Genomic DNA, 20,565 nt, shown 5'->3' with positions numbered 1-20,565 from the left:
AAAAACTGGCCAGTCTAGACACAGCCTAATAGTTTCAAGTTTTAATTCCCCCCTTTGATTACCATTTATTTCTCCCCCCCACACACACACTTTTTAGTGGCAAATAAGAGAGAGAGAAATGGAAAACAAACCACCTCCGGTCCCCAAAAACAAGAAGAAAAAGTGAAACATTTTAAAATCTACAAAAATGACATTTCCATAAACGATTTGGAATAAAAAAAAACCAACCCCAAAATCCTTTTGAAACCATCAGAAAAAATTTTGTTTCGAAAATTTTGAAGCCACTTAGAAAAAAAAAAATCTTTCCCTTTTTTCAACCAGCTCTTGTGTTAGTCATGAGCAGCCTGGAGAACTGTTAATTGAAGGTCATCTCTAGACCGGGCAGCTTGTACTGGAAACGATCACATTTCCAGTTAGATGGGGGTGTTGACACCAGTTGGTTTTGCTGATTAAAAACAGCCTCGCCTTTCGCCTCGGGAGGCCGTTCAGATAGGCCCGTCAGTGTCTTCACACCCCCTCTTTTGTTCAGCATTCGCTTCTCCCTTCCACCCACACACAATTAGCTGCATCAGATGTTTCTAGCCAGCAGAAAACATAGGGCTGGAATAGCAAGGGGCTCGGTAGGTCATGATAGAAGCACTTTGGCAAAGCTGCGTGCGTGGGAATCTTGCACATCGCTTGCCTAACATTCTGCCTTCCTCTAATCAGCGCTGTCAGTGTCTCACTTTAATGAGCATCAGAATGCACCTAATTGCCCCTAAAAGAATAAATCGGGGTTTGCACAAAGCCCTAACAGCCAGGGAGGTGGGTTTGGAATGGCAGAGAAAAGCTGAGATTTGTTACAAGGCCCTTTTTGACAACAAACACAGCCACTGCAGCCCATGCTGTGATCAGCTTGTTATGAAGCCTGGTGCCTTCGGGGGATTGATTTGCGCCCCCGCCCCCGGCCTCCAGGCTGCTGTTGTGGGACCTGGAGGTCTCTGGAGAAAATGCTGGTGACGGTGGCGGGACAGGAAGAAAGAACCCACGAGGATTAAGGCAACCGTTGTCGCTCGGCGCCTCGGAGGCATGTAATCAGCTAGCAACCCTTTGGCTTTGTTTTGATAGCGCAGCAGCTAAACTCAGGGTAAGCGGCTCCACCCCCACCTGCCAGAGCCGGCTACGCTGGGCCTGGACGGGGCGCACGGCCCTGGGGAGTCGTGAGCGGTTTCCAGTGGAGCCTGGCCTTCGGATTTTCTGTCAGTGAGTCGAGCTGGGGGGAGGCTTGTCGGGCACGTGCCAAGTGAGCACGTGGCCAGGAATGCAGGGCGGGCGCTGAGAGAGCCCCACTGGGGAGCCAGGAGCTGGACGAGCAGGCCTGGTGGAAGCCCCGGGCGGGAACAGGGCGATGCGGAGGCAGGCCCAGCCAGCTCTGGATGGCGGCGCTTTGGCAGAGCGGCGTGGGGACTGGAGGAGCCAGGGACTTGCTGCGGGGCAGGACCTCGGTGTATGAGGGCACTGAGCAGGGGGGCTGGCGGAGGAGGACGGGACACTGCACCTAGGGTGTCCCGTTTGTCGGCTTCTCTCGCTCCTACGGCAGCGTGTGAGGGCTTAAGAGCAAGACCCCGCGGCCACAACCCAGCCTCTCCGACAGGTGTCCTGGCCGTCCCGCTACCTGGCTGACAGCCCCTGCTGGCAGGCGCGTTGGCCTCTCTGCGCTGTGCCTGTGGTGAGGCAGAGGGACCCACGCCTCAGGCAAGGGCCAGAAGGCTTCTGCCGAGACGGATCTAGAAGCAGGGGAGAGCGGGCTAAAGGGGGCCTAGCCCCCCAACCCCCACACACAAACCCCTTGGTCTTCTTCCCTCAGTCTCTGGACAGACCCTTCTCAGTCCCTCCCTTCCAGGGGTGAGCTTCCTCTCCCACCACCCGTCAACCCCCCCACCCCGGACAGACCTCCGCCCCCTCACAGACTCACCCTTCAGCCGGGCCCCTCAGAAGAGCAGGGCCTCCTGCCCGGAGTGATGATGGGAAGGAACAAGTGGCCAGGAAGCATCAAGCCAAGTGCTTGTGGGCCCTCTGCTGTGGCTGCCGCGCTGCCCATTTAACCGAACCCACCGAGGGTGCCATCTTGGAGGACCAGAACACCACCGGAGCCACCTTGGCTACACCGGCCGGCCATCCCCCACCAGCCTCCCCTCCCCCTCTCCCAATCACCCTTAATGAAACCACCTGAAAGCCACCGCCTGGTTTTAATTAGCGCAAAATTGCCACGATTGGCGCGCGATGGGCCAGCCGCGGCTTGCGGGGCCGTCGTGTGGGAGCACAGCAGGCTGCTGCGCTGCCTCCGTGCCGGGCTGGCAAGCGAGTGCAGACGGTGCCAGGAACGTGGGAGTCCTGCTGAAAGGGGCCTGGCACGCACCAGGTGGCACATTTTTGCAGGCTGCCGCTGTTACTTGCCAAATGACCAAAAGGCAGCCCCTGCGGCCGGCCTCGTTCCCCTCGGCGGTGCCCCTCGCTGCAGAGAGGGCGGGCATGCGTGGGGGGATCAGAGCTCTGCTAGCGTGCGGGGGGCTAAGGGTCAGAGCACTGAGCTGGGACCCAGGAGATGGGGGCACATGCCTAGCAGGGCCCATCCGGTGCCCTCTGCTCATGTCCCTTTTCTCCCCGTTTGTCTCCTCACTCAGGAGCAAGCGGTATCCCAAGGGCCTCTCCTCCTGCAGCCAGCTTCTTGCCCCTAAGCTCTGGGCTTTACCTCCCTTCATAATTGTCTCACACTAGAGCCCCACACAGAGCTCTCCATGGTGCTGCTGCTCCCTTAGCCAGCCACGCGGCTCTCACCTCCTCAGGCCTCCAGAGACACTGAGCTGACTCCGGTCCTGCAGCTCCTTTTCTAGGGCCTTTCTGGTCCCTGATTGGCCAGTTCCTCCACAGCCACTCTGGCCTCCTGGAGGAGTTGTCTATGGCCTTTTTCTGGGGTGGAGTGTAGCAGGACCACAGGGCCTCTGGCAGGGAGCTTCAAGGGCTGGTCCACCCCATCATGCAGACCTCTACAAATCAGAGGGAATGTTGCCGGTAGTTTCAATGGGAGCAGCAGCAGGCACGGAGTTGTTTCTGAGTTAGCAACCAACACAATTTACTGGACAACAACATTTCAGCCCCCAGCGCCCTTAGCTCAGGCATGCCCTGTCCTATAGTCCATTGTTCAGAATCTGGGCAGGGGAGAGCAGGGCGCTGGAGCTAAGGATTTTAACAGGCTAGGGCCTCACGCTGCCGAATCCTTTTTACTGAGTCACTCTCCATAGACAATGATATTTCCATGGGAGGAGATTAGCATACGAGACTGAGGCTCCTCTTGCCTCCAGTTGCCTAACTCGGGACCGTGACGTCAATGGTGCACACCAAAGGAAAAAATCACGCCCATAACGTTACACGTATTATAAGATGGGTTCCGATCTCATTGAATGGTGCCCTAGCAATTACAAATAATTAAGACTGTAGATGATTAACTAATGACATCTCATTAATACAGAACGGCTTGCTATTATAACTAATGGCTCTGGGATTACCTAGGTTTGTATTTACCTTTAACCTGTAAGTGACGTAATTAGCAAGCAGTGTGGTCTAGTGGGTAGATCTAGGGTCTATTTTCTGGCTGCATCATTGACCCTTCCAGCTCTTATCTATTTATACAGGCAGATGCAAGGTGGACACGCTCTCACTAGGTTTGTACAGCGTGTCTTATACCGGGGGCCGGAGCTCACCCTACCATCATCTCCTTTCTTTGGGGCAGATATAAAACTAGCCAAGACCATCTACAGGGTGGGAGGTGCCCATGGAGAACACTGTGATCAGCTCCTACATTGGACTCCAGCTGCCCATGCCTGCCCGGCATGGGAGAGGCGAGGGGAAGCTGGCAGCATAGCTGTGTGGATGCATTTTTACATCTCAGCTTAGGCAAACCTTCCTGCAGGTGAGATGCAAACCTCTGGGGAGGAGTCGGTGGAGCCAGCCTGATGTGTGGGCATCTCTGCGCCGAGGACCAGTCTGTACATCTCACCTGGGAAACAGTGGCAGTGCCCTGCCCACCGGGACCAGCGATGTACACAACCGCAGAGTAGAGATTTCAGCCGCAGGATTCCCAGCTGGGCTCACTGGGCAGTCAGCTGTGGCCACGCCCCCCTTTTAGCCTGGCCCCATTACCCGCACACCCGGGACAAGTATCAGAGGGGTAGCTGTGTTCGTCTGTCCATTTACGCCTGCCTCTAATTTCCACTCCATTCATCCTTCCGCATGAAAGTATATGCAAATCTGTTAGTCTTTAAAGGTACCACTGAGATTGTTTTACCCACAGACAGGTTGCACCATTGGCCAGTGCTGGTTAGATATTCTCATGTGCACTCCCTGCCACCCATCAGCCCTTTGAGACCGGGCTGATGATCAAAGTGTGGTAGATGCTTCCTGCAAATCGTCATCTTCTGCGTGTCAATTACACGTGGTATTATGGCAGCTGGACAGTCCCCCAGAGAAAATACTATTCAAAGGTGCTCTCCCACCCACGCTAGGGTGGCTACCTAGTGGAAGCCAATGGTTCCTTCTGGGAGGAACTGGCCTTTTTACCAGTGGACTTGCAGATTCAAATTGGGCTCACGGGTGAAATGAGTTTGGATGCCTCAGCAGCAGGGTACGGATAGATTCTAAGACTGAAAGGCCAGGAGGTCGCATGACAATCCACCTTCTGCATCATTCAGGCCCCTGAATGTCACCCAGTGGTCCCCACGTCAGGCCTTTTTCATGTGGTGGAACTAGCACATGTTCTTTGGGAGGACAACCACCCAGTCCCACGCTAAAGACACAAGGTACTGAAAGTATCTGAAAGGGTGGTACAAAGAGGCGGCAGAAAAATGGTTCTCCTTGACCTCCGAGGATAGGACAAGAAGCAATGGGCTTAAACTGCAGCAAGGGAGGTTTAGGTTGGACATTAGGAAAAACTTCCTGTCAGGATGGTGAAACACTGGAATGAGTTGCCTAGGGAGGTTGTGGAATCTCCATCTCTGGAGATATTTAAGAGCAGGTTAGATAGACATCTATCAGGGATGGCAGACAGTGCTTGGTCCTACTATGAGGGCAGGAGACTGGACTTGATGACCTCTCGAGGTGCCTTCCAGTCCTAGTATTCTATGATTAACAACAGTATAACATAGGGTCTGTCTACACTAGCGCCCTAGTTCGAACTAGAGAGGCTAATGTAGGCATTTGAAGTTGCAAATGAAGCCCTGGATTTAAATATCCCAGGCTTTATTTACATCTTCCCATCTGGGCACCATTTTTAAATCCCCTTAGTCCAAATTAACTGCCCGTGGCTACACGCGGCAGTCAAACGTTAACTCGAACTAAGTCCTTAGTTTGAGTTAACTGTTACACCTCGTGGAATGAGGTTAATTTGAACTAAGGACTTAGTTTGAGTTAATGTTTGACTGCCGTGTGTAGCTGCGGGCAGTTAATTCGGACTAAGGGGATTTAAAAATGGCGCCCGGACGGGAAGATGCAAGTAAAGCCCGGGATATTTAAATCCAGGGCTTCATTTGCAACTTCGAATGCCTACAGTAGCCTCCCTAGTTCGAACTAGGGGGCTAGTGTAGACAAACCCATAAAGAGTAAACACCTAACTATAGAGAGAGTATTTAATTGCAGTGACCTTGCATAACAAGCATGGGGGAGGGAGAGGGAGCAGACATCTCTTCAATCTTTGGTCATAATGAACGGAGCTCCAGACAAAGCCAGAGAGAGGGAGGTGGGGGACATAGTACTATTGCCTTTACAAGATCAGTCCCTGGTTTCTCCGGGCCAGAGACAGATTGCCAGGTGCCTAGGGAGGTTGTGGAATCTCCATCACGGGAGACATTTAAGAGCAGGTTAGACAGACGTCTATCAGGGATGATCTAGATAGTGCTTGGTCCTGCCGTGAAGGCGGGGGACTGGACTTGATGACCTCTGGAGACCCCTTCCAGGTGTATGATGTTAAGGTGACGGTGCATCCTGTGGGCAGCTTTTCAATCGGTGATGGTCACGGTGCCTCGCTCGCAGGCTGAACGGGTTGCATTCCCATGTCTTTGGAACAGCGATTGTGCGCACATCCTCCATCTGCTCTCTCGCCCCCCCCAGCGGGGTTCGTTTCCCTTCCAGCCGCTCCTCGCCTGCCAGCGCAGAGCTATTGATCACACGCAGGGCACGTCGGAGGGATTTCGAACCGTTAGATACAGTCTGTGGCTGCCAGCTACAAGAGCCCGGGGATAAACCTCTAATCAAGTCAGCTCTCCGTGGGCGTACTTAGCCAGGTGACGGAGCAATATCCCTCGCCCGGTTCCCTCCAGATGAGATGTTTCCAGCACACCTGTGGGACGAGTGTCACGCGTACAAGGATTCGTATTGTGCTGCATGCCAGCGGAGGCGCAGCACGCCACCGCAGAGCCAGCCAGCACACCTGCAGGGCAGGGCATAGTGGGAGCGGGGCTTTCCTGGCTGCATGTAAGAAGGGAAGGCACCTGAGAAGATGAGCTGTAGTAGCTGAAGGAGAGGAAGGCTGGCCTAGTGGTTAGGGCCCTATGGGCTGCAGTGCAAGGGATTTGGGGCCCATTCCCTGCTGCCTCGCTTCCCTGTCCGTACAGCGTGTCATGGGGTAGCACCCTCCTCTCACAAGCACCCCTGGGTGGGTGCATGTCCACACCCCTTGCTGTCTGGGGTGACCTTTTTGGCCAAGTACACACGCTCAGTACGGGACACACATCAAACAGCCCCCCGCCAACAAAGCTTGCAAGTGCACCTGGCCCCTGCCCCCAGGGCCTTCTCCCTGGAGACTTCTCCCATGCTGGTCTGGTCTGTCCCCACCTGGGACCCTCAACAGAGCCCTGTCTGGGGGTTCACTGCTGTCCCGTTGTAGGCCACTTGCCCAGTGGTTAATGGGGAGGGACCCAAAGCCACCCCCTGCTCCAGGCCCCCGCGAATAGCAGCTGAGTCCCTACAACAGAACTGCTTTCAGTTCCCTGAGCCACTTCCCCAGGGCTCCGGCCTTCACCCCTACCTCAGGGCTTGTCTTCGTCCAGGCCCAGCAGCTCTCGTCCAGTTCCTGCCCGCACTGAGCTGTCCACGGGGCTGCCGTTCCCTTAGGCCAGCCAGGAACACGAGCTGTACTCCTCCGGCTCCAAGCAGCAACTCATGCATGGCTCCACTGCAGCTCCTTTTATACTAGCCTGCACCCCTCTGATTGGCTAGACCCTGGCAGCCTCCCCTGATTGGCCCCATCCCACACACAGCCTGTCTGTGCAGCCTGGAGGACTCCTCTACTACTCTTTTCCTGGGTTTACGACCGCCCCCCACCCTGCCCTGCCTCTCACCCGCTCACTGGAGTTCATGGCTGCTTTTCCTTGTCCTCTTTCTCCAGGGAGTTTGCCCGCTGGAAGGTGAATAACTTGGCCTTGGAAAGGAAAGATTTCTTCAGCCTGCCGCTGCCCTTGGCCCCCGAATTTATCCGGAACATCCGCCTCCTGGGACGACGGCCCAGCCTGCAACAGATTACAGAGAACCTGATTAAGAAATACGGGACGCATTTCCTGCTCTCCGCCACTCTGGGAGGTCAGTGCCCCCTTGGGGAACCTCAGCTGGGGCAAATCTGCCTGGAGGTCAGTGGTGCTGACTCCGTTTCCCCCAGCTGAGTATCCGAGCCAGGCAGGACGGCCTTTACCCGGCCTGCCTTACCTGTGTAGCAGCGCGGAGTGCGAGGAGGGTGTGTCCAGGTCTGGGGAGGCTGCTGGCTCATGGCAGCAGGCGGGAGAACCAGCCAAGACCTTCCGGCGTGGCTAGTGATTTTGGGGGCAAGACTCCTGAAAAGAGCCCCCGGTTTGGGAAGGCAGAGGTGCTGCACTCTCTGGCATCTCTGGATCCCCCAAGCGGCTAGCTGCTTTGGAAAATCCTGGCCGCTCTTGCTTTGCGGGGCAGGTAGAAAGCAGCAACTGGGGTTTGCACAGAGCCTCAGAGAGGGGGTGGGTTTAAAAGCACCGCAGGGGTGTTTTTGATGCCTGGGAGTAGCTCAGCGCGACGGGTACGAGCAGCCGCAGAAAAAGCCCTAAAGACGGGGGCTCCAATCCGCATGGGGGTTCTTTACTGAGCAGCCAAAGGCCGGGAGCAGACAGATGCTTCCACGTAGCCTAGGCTAACACCTACCGCTGATCTCCGCACGGCCAGGCCTAGCACGCTGCTCTCTGAGTGGAGCAGGAGCCTCTCCGAGGCCTCAGCTGCAGGCATCTTTCCAAGCGTCCCTGGGTCCCTTTGAGGAACGCCCCTGATTCACCGCAAGCCTCAAGCGCTGGGTTGCCAGGGCCTGGAGCGAGACTCGGGGCTCTGACAGCAGCGCGAGAGGCGGGCTGGGCCCTGCCACCGTGCCGTCAGAGCCCCGGTCCTGGGCGTTGTAGGGTGATTGAACCTCCCAGCTGGGCACTGGTGAGCAGGCCGGGGGTGGCAGTGTCGCGGAGCTGGCTCAAGATGGCCACCGAGGACCAGGGGGTTGTGGTCCTGCCTGGTCCAGCGAGGACTAGTTGGGATCCAGCCAGGACTCCGCCTCCAGGGAGTGAGTGGAGCAGCTGGAACCCAGAGGGGCTGTGGGCCGATGTCCCTCACTGGGGCAGCTCACCCGCCTGCAGGACAGATGTACCCAGCATTGCCGTGGGGGGTGGCCATCCAGGAGGGGCGCCAGGGGGCAGGCGCCGGTCCCTTCCTGCCCACGGGTGGCCGCTAGGGTCCGGCGTCCCCGGCGCACCCTGACCAGCTCGCGTGCCCGTGCAGGAGAAGAGTCCCTGACCATTTTCGTGGACAAGCGCAAGCTGAGCCGGAAAGCGGACGTGGGCGGGAACAGCTCCAACGTCTCCCTGGAGACCCTGCACCAGCTGGCCGCCTCGTACTTCATTGACCGGGAGAGCACGCTGCGCAGGCTGCACCACATCCAGATCGCCACCGCCGCCATCAAGGTAACACCGCGCCGCGCGCCCGGCAGCAGCCCCTCCGAGTGGGGAGCAAAGAGGGGGATGCCCTGCCTATCCGGGAGGGGTTGAGGGCTTAGCACCTTGCCGTGAGCGCTCCAAAGCAAAGGTAAACAAGATTCATCCTCCTTACACTGCGTAGAACAGCAGCAGCTAGACACTGCACAAGCACGTAGGAAGGAACCATCCCTGCCCCAAAGATCTTACAATCAAAATAGACAAGGCAGACACAGGGCGGGAGGGGAAACTGAGGCACAGAGAAAGCAGTGACATGCCCAGGGTCACCCAGCTGGTCAGTGGCAGAGCGGGGAATCGCTCCCCTGTCTCCCGACTCCTGCTGCGCTGCCCTAGGCACCGGTCCCACGGTGGCCGCTTCTCACAGGCCCCTCATGAGAGAGAGCACAGTCTGTCTCACGCGCCGGGGAGACTCCTCTAGGCCCCCAACTCCCATGGTGAGACCGCGCTCATCGCCCCCACGGGAACGTGCAGCAAGGTGCTGGGATTTTCCCTGTCCCCTCTCTGGGGACAGCGCTGCCAGGTCGGCCCCCAGCGCGCCTTCCTGCCCTGGCTCCCAGCCACGAGCAACCAGTCTCCTGGCTTCCCTACCCCGAGGACAGTCCAACGGCTCAGCCCCTTCTCGCCTCCCTCCCGCTCAGGCAGGGCACTGAGCTAGCCCCCTTGGCCCCCCAGCATTTCCTGCCTGGGCCCGGGGCCGGCCCCCAACATTGGCTCCTTCCTGCAGCTTCCCTGTCTTGGTCCCGGGCAGCTCTGCCCTGCTACAGCCCGACTCTTTAGAAGGCTCCAGCTGCCTTCGGTCGTCTTCCGTGGGGAAACTGCGACTCAGGCCCAGGTACACGGGGTCCGACTTCAGCGGCTCCGTCGTGGGCAGGGAAGCCAGGCCAGTCTCCTGGGAGGCTGTAAACCCTTCCTGAGCCCCGATCATCGTGCCACGGGCGGGGGGAGCTCGCAGGGGCTGAGGCGTGGCTGCCCCGTGTCAGGCATGCGCTGTCCTGGCCCGTCCCTCTGGCAGCGTCATGGCAGCTCCCAGCCCACAGACCGGGCAAAGCTCTCCTGCTGGGTTACCTTGGGCTCCAGCCAGGAGTGGGTCCCTGAACCGGGGAGGCCAGCGCTGCCCTGCCCCACAGAACCTGACCCACGTGCATTTCCTCTCCCGCCGTAGCCCCAAGACTCAGGAGCTGTGGATCCTAGTCCGGGCTGTGCCACTGAGTCCCATGGGCCTCTGCTCCGAAGGCCACCTGTAAACCAGAGTGGTGCTTTGAGATCTCTGGGCAGACAGAGCCTCGCCGTGCGACCCAGTCCTGCCACCCCTCTGCTCTGCACGGGCCCCACGAGATCGCGGAGCTAGGCGGAGGGGAACGGGGCTCTCCCCAGCTCTGACCCCCGCCCCCGGGCACTTGGCATGCAGTTTGTGAAAGCCCCGGCCGCTCCCGCAGCCTGGCAATTAGAGCCCCATCGCTCCCGCCTCCCGCAGGGAGGGGAGAGGTTAACGCCTTCCTGTTCGTTAGGGGAAATTGGCTGTGCTAACGAAGCCGAGCCCCGTCAGGCTGGAGGCAGAGCTGCTCTGTCAACAGGCCAATTAGCGCGCAATTATTTCCCCTTTCTCCCGGCGCCTCGTTGGCAGGAAGGACGGCTCTGCGGCCTGCAAGGCACATTTGCTTTCCAAGGTCACCCGGCCGCCTCAGGATCTGGGGCTTCACCAGGGGACCTCACCGCCCGTCTGACCCCTTCCCATCTTCCTCCTGGTCATACTCACCCTCCCCTGCTCACCATTTCTACCCCCCCTTGCAGCCCTGGCTGGCCTCGGAACTTGGACTGTCAGTGCCGTGTTGGCCAGTGGCCTATGGGCCTCCCCCAGCAGACTCCCCCGCTGCCGTTGCTCTGGGACGTAACAGGTCTTTCCCGTCCCTCGCTACCCCTCTGCTGCACCAGGCTTCTGGGCTGGGAACTGGGTGGCATCCAAGCTCTCCCTGGTGACCTGCTCCCCTCGTACATGCAATGACCTCATCCAGGGGACCCAGGACTTGACACAGCTGGGGATCCCAGGCACTGCGCCCCGCACTGGTGTAGGAAGAAGAGTTCGGTGGGGGGGTCGGTGCGGGCAGAGCGCTGCACGTGGTCAGCCGCAGACTCAAACCCTAAGCACCGAGGTGTGCGGCAAACGCCGGGTCCTGCCTCAGTCGCTCTCTGACCACCCCCTGTTCCCACAGGTCACCGAAACCCGGACGGGCCCTCTCGGCTGCAGCAACTATGATAACTTGGATTCGGTCAGCTCGGTTCTCGTCCAGAGCCCCGAGAACAAAGTACAGCTGCTAGGTGAGGGCTGCAGCCTTTCTCCGTTCATCCAAGCGCCCGGCAATGGCTCCGGCGGGTCCCCGGCGCAGGGAGAGAAAGAGAGGCCGGTGGGAGAGAGCGGGGACACTGAGGCCAGGAGAGGGGTGGGCCCCAACGGGACGAAGGGGGAGAGTGTATAGAAGTTAGCTCAAAGGGCCCCACTGACCCGAGGTGGAAAGTAACTAAGGAGAAATCCTACCCTCCCCAAGTCCATTTTTACAGTATTTATACTTGACGCAAGTAATTTATTTTTGTGTCACGTCGACTTTTACTCAGGCCTAGCCGCATGTGCACAGCATCCAATCGACATGCAGTGCCAGTGTTTTGTTAAAAAAAAATAACCAAGCAACAAGCAGCTTGACGCTGCCGAAGAAGATCTATAACAGCCACGGCCACACCTTTTCCTTCCGAACCAGTATCTGTGCAGGGGCGGGGAGCTCCGAGCCTTGCAGGCCGGATCCGGCGTGCTGGGGAGAAGCAGGGTGGCCCCGCAGGCTGCCGCTCACTCTCCCCACAGCTGGGGTAATGTGATGCTGGAAACCGCTGGTGGGAGGGTTTCCCTGCTGCTCCCATTGTCCGGATTTCAGCCAATGGGAGCAGCAGGGAGTGGCAGGGAGTGTGGAGCTAGGCCCCTGGCCGGCTCCTGCACCTCCATCCCTTCCCTGTGCCCCCCCTCCCACCCAACTCTCCCAGCCCCGGTTTGCTCTTGCACCCTCCCACCCTTCCGGACACCCCGCCCCTGCACCTCCCTCCCGGCCAGACCTCCACTCCCCGCCCACTCTAGCACCGTACCCCCCACCCAGACCCCCACCCTCACCCCCATCTTTATCGCACTCCCTGGCAGCCCCCTCCTGCACACTGAACCCAGCATTTTGGCCTCACCCCAGAGCCTGGGGGGCTCACAAAATCTACCAACCCTGGGACCCCAAAAGAGTTACTCTGGCCTATGAGAAGCCCTGAAGCGTGGTCCTCCTTGCCTCCTCTACCCTCCCTCCCACCACGTGGGGCTGGAGCGCCAGGGCAGTGAGGTGGCCACATCACTGAGGGTTTGGGAGTTTTTTTGGTGGGGGAGGGGTTGCCTCTCACTTGTGTGATTTTTCAGTACATCGGTGGCTGCCTGACCCAAATAATGGTGCCCTCTGATAATTCGGGTGGTTAATCACAGAATTCCATAGTACGTCTCCTTTTTACTCCTGGATACTTGAGTACAATTAAGATGCGATACTTTTACTCGAGTCGTTCTCCAGAAGGAGACGTTGACTTTTCCTTCATTACGTTTTTTTCAAAGCAGCGGTACTTTTACGCAAGTCGCTTTTTGGGGTGCTGTTTCCACCACGGCCACTTACCCCACAATGCGCTGATATTGTGGGGCTGCCCTGTGAACCCCGAAGGCTAAGGACATGCCTTCATTGCACGCCGCCGCCTGCCAGGGCCTGAGTATGCACTGCCCCCCTAACCCCAGCTGGGCCCTATAAGGTTGGGTGGGAAGGTGCTTTTGGGGGAGGGACGAAGCGGCCAAGCGGGAGTGAGGGAGGCGGGCGCTAGAGAAGGAACGACCTCCCGCACGAAGCTCCCTGCTCCTTCCGAGAACTCACCCACGTCCCTCGATACACAAGTCCCCCCGCACCGCCGGGGAAGCGGGGAGGAGGCCAGTGGCTGGTGGCTGGAAGCAGGTTAGAGGGGCCGGGTCTGAGGGGATTTTGAACGACCAGGCCGGGGCGGGAGGCCGTGGACACACAGCGACCGCGGGGCTGGCAGCAGCACTGGATGCCTGTAGCCGATGCAGTGACAGCTGCAACCCAGCCCCAGTGTTTGCGGGGTTCCCCTTGCTGCCCTGCCGAGTGCATGCGTGGGGCATGTATGGAGACCCAAAACCGGGGGGCTCAAATGTTCCAGAGGGTGGCCTGGTGCTCCGGCGGGATGTGGTTGCCATGGCGATGGGAGGCCGGATTGGAGCGAGTGACACTGTAACCCATGAGTCCGGTCACTCCTCCACGCCCACGTCTGGTCCAGCCAGCGGGCAGGGCCTAACCTGAGCGGCCCAGCCAGCCCCACGGCGCCGCCTCTGTGGGGTGAGTGCCAGGCAGGGCCCAACACCCTCCCGGGAGGCAGGCTCTGACCAGACCCGCCCCAGGCCCAGGCTGTAACCAGAGCAGGGCAGTGCCCAGGGTGCAAAGTGACAGGGTGGCTCAGGCCAGCGCTACCAGGTGGCACAGGGCTTGGTGGGGGCAGCCCCATCTCCAGTCCCTGACTTCCCTCAGTGGGGCGCCCAGCCTGTCCGGGTTGGGGTGCAACCGAAAGTTCTGGGGGAGTTCGTGACCCCCCAAAGTCCCATCGCTGGTAGGGGGCACAGAAACGCCACATTACGACTCTGCCCCAGGGTGGCCACCTCCCGCCGGGGCTGCGACAGGCCAGAAGCCTTCACACGGGGCCCTGAGCCCCAGAAGGTTGGGACCCACCGAGGTACAGCCCCCGACGCCGAGGGGAAGAGCCTCCCGGCGTGACCCCGGCGGAGGAGGGAGACGGTGGATTCGGCGTTTCCCAAGAGTGGGGGCAGGGCTGAGCGAGGGGATGGGGGTGCCCGTTGTTGCTCGCTTCGCCCAAAGTGGCTGGGCCGTGGCACAGAGCCAGCCTCCCCCCCCCCCCGGAAGAGGCCAGTTCGGGAGGGGGAGTGGGGAGAGGACCTCAGGTCCCAGCTCACCTCATGGCTGGTGCCCCAGCCCTGCCCGCACCCGGGGGCAGCTCCCCTGTAGCCACAGGAGCAGTGCAGCCCCTGGGCTGGGTCAGCGGCTGCCCGGCTGTTTGTACCGCGGTCGGGCTCGGATCCCTGAGGCTGCACAGCCGGCGGGGTCTGCTTCTCACCCCCCTGCCGCCCCCTCCTGTGCAGGGCTGCAGGTGCTGCTGCCCGACTACCTGCGGGAAAGCTTCGTGGCGGCCGCGCTCAGCTACATCACCTGCAGTTCGGAAGGCCAGCTCGTCTGCCGGGAGAATGACTGCTGGTGCCAATGCGGGCCCGGCTTCCCGGGCTGCAACTGCCCCGAAGCCGACATCCAGGCGCTGGAAGCCAGCCTGCTGCAGCTCCGGGACGCCTGGGACGGTCACAATCGACACTTCGAAGAGTCAGGTGAGGCGTCCCGCGAGCAGGGGACAAGATGGTCAGCAGCATCCTCGCGGCTCCCATTGGCCAGAGCCCGGAAACTCCCTCCCAGACTCTGCACCCCTGCCCCCCCAGATCAGAACCCCTCCAGCACCCACACTGCCTCCCAGACCCTGCACCCCCTACACTCCTGACCCCCCAGATCAGAACCCCTCCAGCACCCACACTGCCTCCCAGACCCTGCACCCCCTACACTCCTGCCCCCCAGATCAGAACCCCTCCAGCACCCACACTGCCTCCCAGACCCTGCACCCCCTACACTCCTGACCCCCCAGATCAGAACCCCTCCAGCACCCACACTGCCTCCCAGACCCTGCACCCCCTACACTCCTGACCCCCCAGATCAGAACCCCTCCAGCACCCACACTGCCTCCCAGACCCTGTACCCCCTACACTCCTGCCCCCCCAGATCAGAACCCCTCCAGCACCCACACTGCCTCCCAGACCCTGCACCCTCTACACTCCTGCCCCCCCAGATCAGAACCCCTCCAGCACCCACACTGCCTCCCAGACCCTGCACCCCCTACACTCCTGACCCCCCAGATCAGAACCCCTCCAGCACCCACACTGCCTCCCAGACCCTGCACCCCCTACACTCCTGACCCCCCAGATCAGAACCCCTCCAGCACCCACACTGCCTCCCAGACCCTGCACCCCCTACACTCCTGACCCCCCAGATCAGAACCCCTCCAGCACCCACACTGCCTCCCAGACCCTGCCCCCCCACACTCCTGCCCCCCCAGATCAGAACCTCTCCAGCACCCAAACTCCCTCCCAGACCCTGCCCCCCCACACTCCTGCCCCCCAGATCAGAACCCCTCCAGCACCCAAACTCCCTCCCAGACTCTGCACCCCCTGCACTCCTGCCCCCCAGATCAGAACCCCTCCAGCACTCAAACTCCCTCCCAGACTCTGCACCCCCTACACTCCTGCCCCCCAGATCAGAACCCCTCCAGCACCCAAACTCCCTCCCAGACCCTGCCCCCCCACACTCCTGCCCCCCCAGATCAGAACCCCTCCAGCACCCAAACTGCCTCCCAGACCCTGCACCCCCTACACTCCTGCCCCCCAGATCAGAACCCCTCCAGCACCCAAACTCCCTCCCAGACCCTGCACCCCCTACACTCCTGCCCCCCCAGATCAGAACCCCTCCAGCACCCAAACTCCCTCCCAGACCCTGCACCCCCTACACTCCTGCCCCCCAGATCAGAACCCCTCCAGCACCCAAACTCCCTCCCAGACCCTGCACCCTCTACACTCCTGCCCCCCCAGATCAGAACCCCTCCAGCACCCAAACTCCCTCCCAGACCCTGCACCCCCTACACTCCTGCCCCCCCAGATCAGAACCCCTCCAGCACCCAAACTCCCTCCCAGACCCTGCACCCCCTACACTCCTGCCCCCCAGATCAGAACCCCTCCAGCACCCAAACTCCCTCCCAGACCCTGCACCCCCTACACTCCTGCCCCCCCAGATCAGAACCCCTCCAGCACCCAAACTCCCTCCTAGACCCTGCACCCCCTACACTCCTGCCCCCCAGATCAGAACTCCTCCAGCACCCAAACTCCCTCCTAGACCCTGCACCCCCTACACTCCTGCCCCCCAGATCAGAACCCCTCCAGCACCCAAACTCCTTCCCAGACCCTGCACTCCCTACACTCCTGCCCCCCCAGATCAGAACCCCTCCAGCACCAAAATTCCCAGACCCTGCACCCTTCCCACACCTCTGCCCACCCAGGTCAGAACCCCTCCTGCACCCAAACTGCTCCCCCCCCGTTAATATAATTGATTAGTGCAGCCTGTGATCACTTATCAAAATTCTTGGAGTGGTCCCCCTGCAAAAATGATTGCCTGTCCCTGAGTTAGATTGCCAGCTCTCCAGGCAGGTGGACTGTCTCTGACTCTGGGTATGTGCCACACACGGGCCCACGGTGTTCATGAAAAGACAAATAACACATAAAACGGCCTTAAATAAACTCGTGGCATTTCCCATCGGATGGGCAGGGGCTGTCAATAGAAGTTAGACATGAATGAGTCCTCACTGTTAGTCTAACCAGGCAGTGTGGCCTAATGGATCAAGTCCTGGCCTGGCAGTTGGGGTCTATTCCCAGCCCCTGCCTCAGTTTCCCCAGCTGTAGCAAGGGGGTAGCGATGGAAATTGCTAGGTGAGCGCTGCCCCAAAGACCTTACAGAACAACGAGGGAAATGCTATCTAGGATGTTTTCTGAGTTCCGATCCCGCCTCCGTAGCCCAGGGCAAGTCCTGTCACCCCCTGCCTCAGTTTCCCCAGGTTTGTGAGGGTGATTTGTAGGGTGCTAAGCGGTGTTCCCGCTAAGAGCTTCCAACCAGGAGCAGAGTGCATTTTGGCTTGTGCACCAATAGTGAGGTCATGTGCGCTGGTTTGGATGTGTGACACCGTAGCACCCAATTTATTAACACTCACATGCTCCTGGCCGCCGGAGCAGACCCCGCCCACCCCGGCCATGCGGCATATCCCAATCCCAGCTGCCGGAGAAGAAACACCCCTCCTCCCCTGCCTCCTGTTCCTGGCTCCAGCTGCCACAGCAGGTCCTGACCACCGGAGCAGGCCTTCACCCGCCCCCCCACGGCCACGGCAGGTCCCAGCGGCCCCAGTGGCTCCCTCGCCTGCCGGCGTGGCTCTCCAGAGCAGGTGGGCGGGGGAAGAATCTTTTGTGCGCAGCCTTCGCGGGAGCTACGGGGCTAAGTTATTTTTGTGTAATTCAAGCAACTTGTCAGCTATCAGAGGCCTCCTGCAGAGCTGAGGTGATGGGGGCAGGACGGGCTGGTGCCTGGGGGAAGGACCCCCTGGCCCACCTGAGCTTGCAGGGAACCCCTGGGGTACTTTGGCCGGGAGAGGCACCGGACGGTGACCATGGGACAGCTCTTCTCCGCCAGGCTGACCTCCCCTTCTGCCCCCAGAGGAGCTCCAGGCGCTGGTGAGGAGGCTCCCGGAGGACCGCTTTGTGAACGTGACGACCATCTCCCAGTACTGGGCCATGGACCTCGACGTGCAGCATCGCTACCAGCAGCTGGGCGCCAGCCTGAAGCTGCTCCTCAAGAAAACCCGTCGGATCGTCCAGCGTCTCTTCAACCTCTGCAGACACTGCCACCGGCAGCCCCGCTTCAGGCTGCCCAAGGAGAGGTACTGAGGCCTGCGGCGTCCGCGCTCGGCCGGCCTGGCCCGGGCGGGGGGCCTCGGAGTCCCTCTGTCCAAGCGTGGGGCCGGAAGGGGGACCCCCGCCCCTCCCCTCACGTGTCCCGCTGGGGACGCTTCCCCGGTGTGCCGGGGATTGGAGTAGAGACGCCAGCCCTGTGCCCCCTGGGCTCTTGCAGGATTGGGGCACGCTGGCCGCGGGGCTCCCTGCTGGAGCTGTGGCTGACCTACCGCTGGTCTCTCTTTCCCCCCAAAACCATAAATAACCCCGGGGGGGCAGCCGCCACTCCGCCCCCGCGTCCATGCCGGCCCTAAGGCGTCTTTTCTCCCTTGCTTCCTCCTGCTTTAGAGCTTTGCCCTACTGGTGGAGCCGCATCCAGTCCTGCCTGTACTGCAGTGAGAGCAGCCCTCCGGGGACCTTCCTGGAAGACAGCCACAGCTGCACCTGCCCCTCCGAGCCAGCCTCCTGCCAGGGGCCCATCCCGTGTGCCTTGGGCGAAGGGCCCGCCTGCGCCGCCTGCGCCGAGGAGAACAGCACCCGCTGCGGGGCCTGCAACCCGGGCTACGTGCTGAGCCAGGGCCTGTGCCGGCCGGAGGTGGCCGACTCCCTGGAGCACTACCTGGGCCTGGAGACGGACCTGCAGGACCTGGAGCTGAAGTACCTCCTCCAGAAACGGGACAGCCGCCTGGAGGTGCACTCCATCTTCATCAGCAACGACATGCGCCTGGGGGGCTGGTTCGACCCCTCCTGGCGGAAGCGCATGCTGCTCACCCTGAAGAGCAACAAGTACAAGCCGGGGCTGGTGCACGTCATGCTGGCCCTCTCCCTCCAGATATGCCTCACCAAGAACAGCACGCTGGAGCCCGTCATGGCCGTCTACGTCAACCCCTTCGGGGGCAGCCACTCGGAGAGTTGGTTCATGCCCGTGAAGGAGGGCGGCTTCCCGGACTGGGAAAGGACTAACGTGGACGCCTCGGCCCAGTGCCAAAATTGGACGCTCACCCTCGGGAACAAGTGGAAGACTTTCTTCGAGACGGTGCACGTCTACCTGCGGAGCCGGATCAAGTCGCTGGAGGACAGCTCCAACGAGACCGTCTATTACGAGCCCCTGGAGATGGCGGATCCCTCCAAGAACCTGGGCTACATGAAAATCAACAGCTTGCAAGTCTTCGGCTTCAGCTTGCCCTTCGATCCCGACGCCATCCGGGATCTGATCCTGCAGCTGGATTACCCCTACACCCAGGGCTCCCAGGACTCGGCCTTGTTACAGCTCCTAGAGCTCAGGGACCGGGTGAACCGGCTTTCGCCGCCTGGCAAAACCCGGCTGGACCTTTTCTCTTGCTTGCTCCGGCACCGGCTCAAGCTGGCCAACAACGAAGTGGGAAGGATCCAGTCCTCCATGCAGGCCTACAGCGCTAAGCTGCCGAGCCCGGTGGAGTATGAGACCGGCAAGTTGTGCAGCTAGCCGCGGGGCTGCCGGCTTCTCTGACGCAACGGGAGAGGGGGACGGCGAGCGCAGACTTCCAAAGGCCTTGCCGGAGCGCCAGCCGGGGGAGCAGCCCCAGGGACGGCAGCACGGGAAGGATGCGAGGAGACGCCCGGGCCGTGGCAAGAGACTGCGGGGCAGCTTGGTCAGAGAGGGGCACCAGGCCTAGGGCGGCCGGGGGCTCACCTCATTGTGGCTTGTGTTGACAAGTGTGACCAGCCAGGAAAATCCACGGGTGATTTCACCTGGGAACAGGCCCGGGTGGGGGTGAAAGCTGGTGGGAGGAGGCTGCTAAGAGAGGAGATGGTACCTCCACCTGGGACCTTGGCTGCTGGCCTGAGAGCTCAGCCACCCAGAGCCGGGGAGCAAGACCTGAGACACCCCGCAGGCCCAGAACTGCTCCGAGGGCGTCTCTCCCAGCGGCCCTGTGGGAACCCGCCGCGGCTTCGCTCAGCGCAGGCACTTTTGTATCCTTTTTAACAGCTGTTTCTACCCACACCTCTGCATCTCCGGGGCGCTTTCTAAGTCGCCGTAGCCCCTGCCTCTTGCTTCTGACACTGGGGGAGAAGACAGCTGAGTGCAGGGGGGGGGGTCCACATTCCCGCTCGACCCCCCCATTCCCATGTGGAAGTGGGAGCACGCCACCCTCTTGCGTCACGGCACCGTCAAACCGCACCTCGGTCATTGAGCCAAGACGTTCCGCCATCAGCCTGCGGCACGGGGACGGACACAGCGGATGTTAGTGTCACAGGCGGAGCTCGGGGGGTAGCTTCTCCCAGCCGGTTTTTATTTATTTCATTGGTTGTTGGGTTGTTGTTTTTTTAAATGTATTTATGGGGGGGAGGGGCTTCAGTTCGGGCTGGTTTTGCCAGCCGTGTTCCGCCTTAGTCAAATGTATCCGGTTGAATATATTTTTTAAACGATTGCCTTTTGGAGCAAAACAAAACCAAGCTCAAAACACGGTCGCCTCGGGTCGTGTCTTTTTGAACGAAGCCGCAGTTTGCGGGGGGGTGCGCGGAGATGCCCCGCGTGTGTGGGGACAGATCCCTCGGGACAGGTGTGTGCAGGTGGGGTGCAGAGGGGAGCTGCGGTTCTGGAAGCACGGTGGCACAGGGGTTGGGTGTGCCTAGGCAGAGAAAGATATACCAGTGGGCTGGGGTGGATGTGAATTAGGGTTCACATCTGGGGGGAGGCGGTGGTAGATCGGGATGGATGGTTCTGAGTGGGCAGATGTGGCTATGAAATCCGAGGGGGTTGAGTGGAAGGTGTGAGATTGCAGAGATCTGGGCATGTCCAGCCACATGTGTAACAAAAGTTCCCAGCCTATTTCTGGCACGGTTGCCATGGCTCCTTTTCTTCGGAGCCGTTTCTTCGGTTTTTTTCCCTCC

General features: G+C 60.2%; 1 protein-coding gene across 2 annotated transcripts in view; it reads left to right on the top strand.

Moving 5' to 3' along the window:
• The window catches only part of BRINP2 (BMP/retinoic acid inducible neural specific 2), a 42,261-nt gene extending 22,139 nt beyond the window's left edge, over positions 1–20,122 (top strand). For both annotated transcript variants that reach the window (XM_075936890.1, XM_075936889.1), the window contains exons 3-8: positions 7,418–7,608; positions 8,815–8,996; positions 11,237–11,342; positions 14,248–14,484; positions 17,456–17,678; positions 18,040–20,122. In XM_075936890.1, coding sequence (XP_075793005.1) covers positions 7,418–7,608; positions 8,815–8,996; positions 11,237–11,342; positions 14,248–14,484; positions 17,456–17,678; positions 18,040–19,156 — 2,056 coding nt within the window. In that variant the 3' untranslated portion in view covers positions 19,157–20,122. The remainder of the gene's footprint in view (positions 1–7,417; positions 7,609–8,814; positions 8,997–11,236; positions 11,343–14,247; positions 14,485–17,455; positions 17,679–18,039) is intronic.
• The last annotated feature ends 443 nt before the right edge of the window (positions 20,123–20,565 follow it).

This window comes from Pelodiscus sinensis, chromosome 9 (genome assembly GCF_049634645.1).
Source record: "Pelodiscus sinensis isolate JC-2024 chromosome 9, ASM4963464v1, whole genome shotgun sequence".
Taxonomy (NCBI): domain Eukaryota; kingdom Metazoa; phylum Chordata; order Testudines; family Trionychidae; genus Pelodiscus; species Pelodiscus sinensis.
This window is presented reverse-complemented; position numbering and strand designations above follow the sequence as displayed.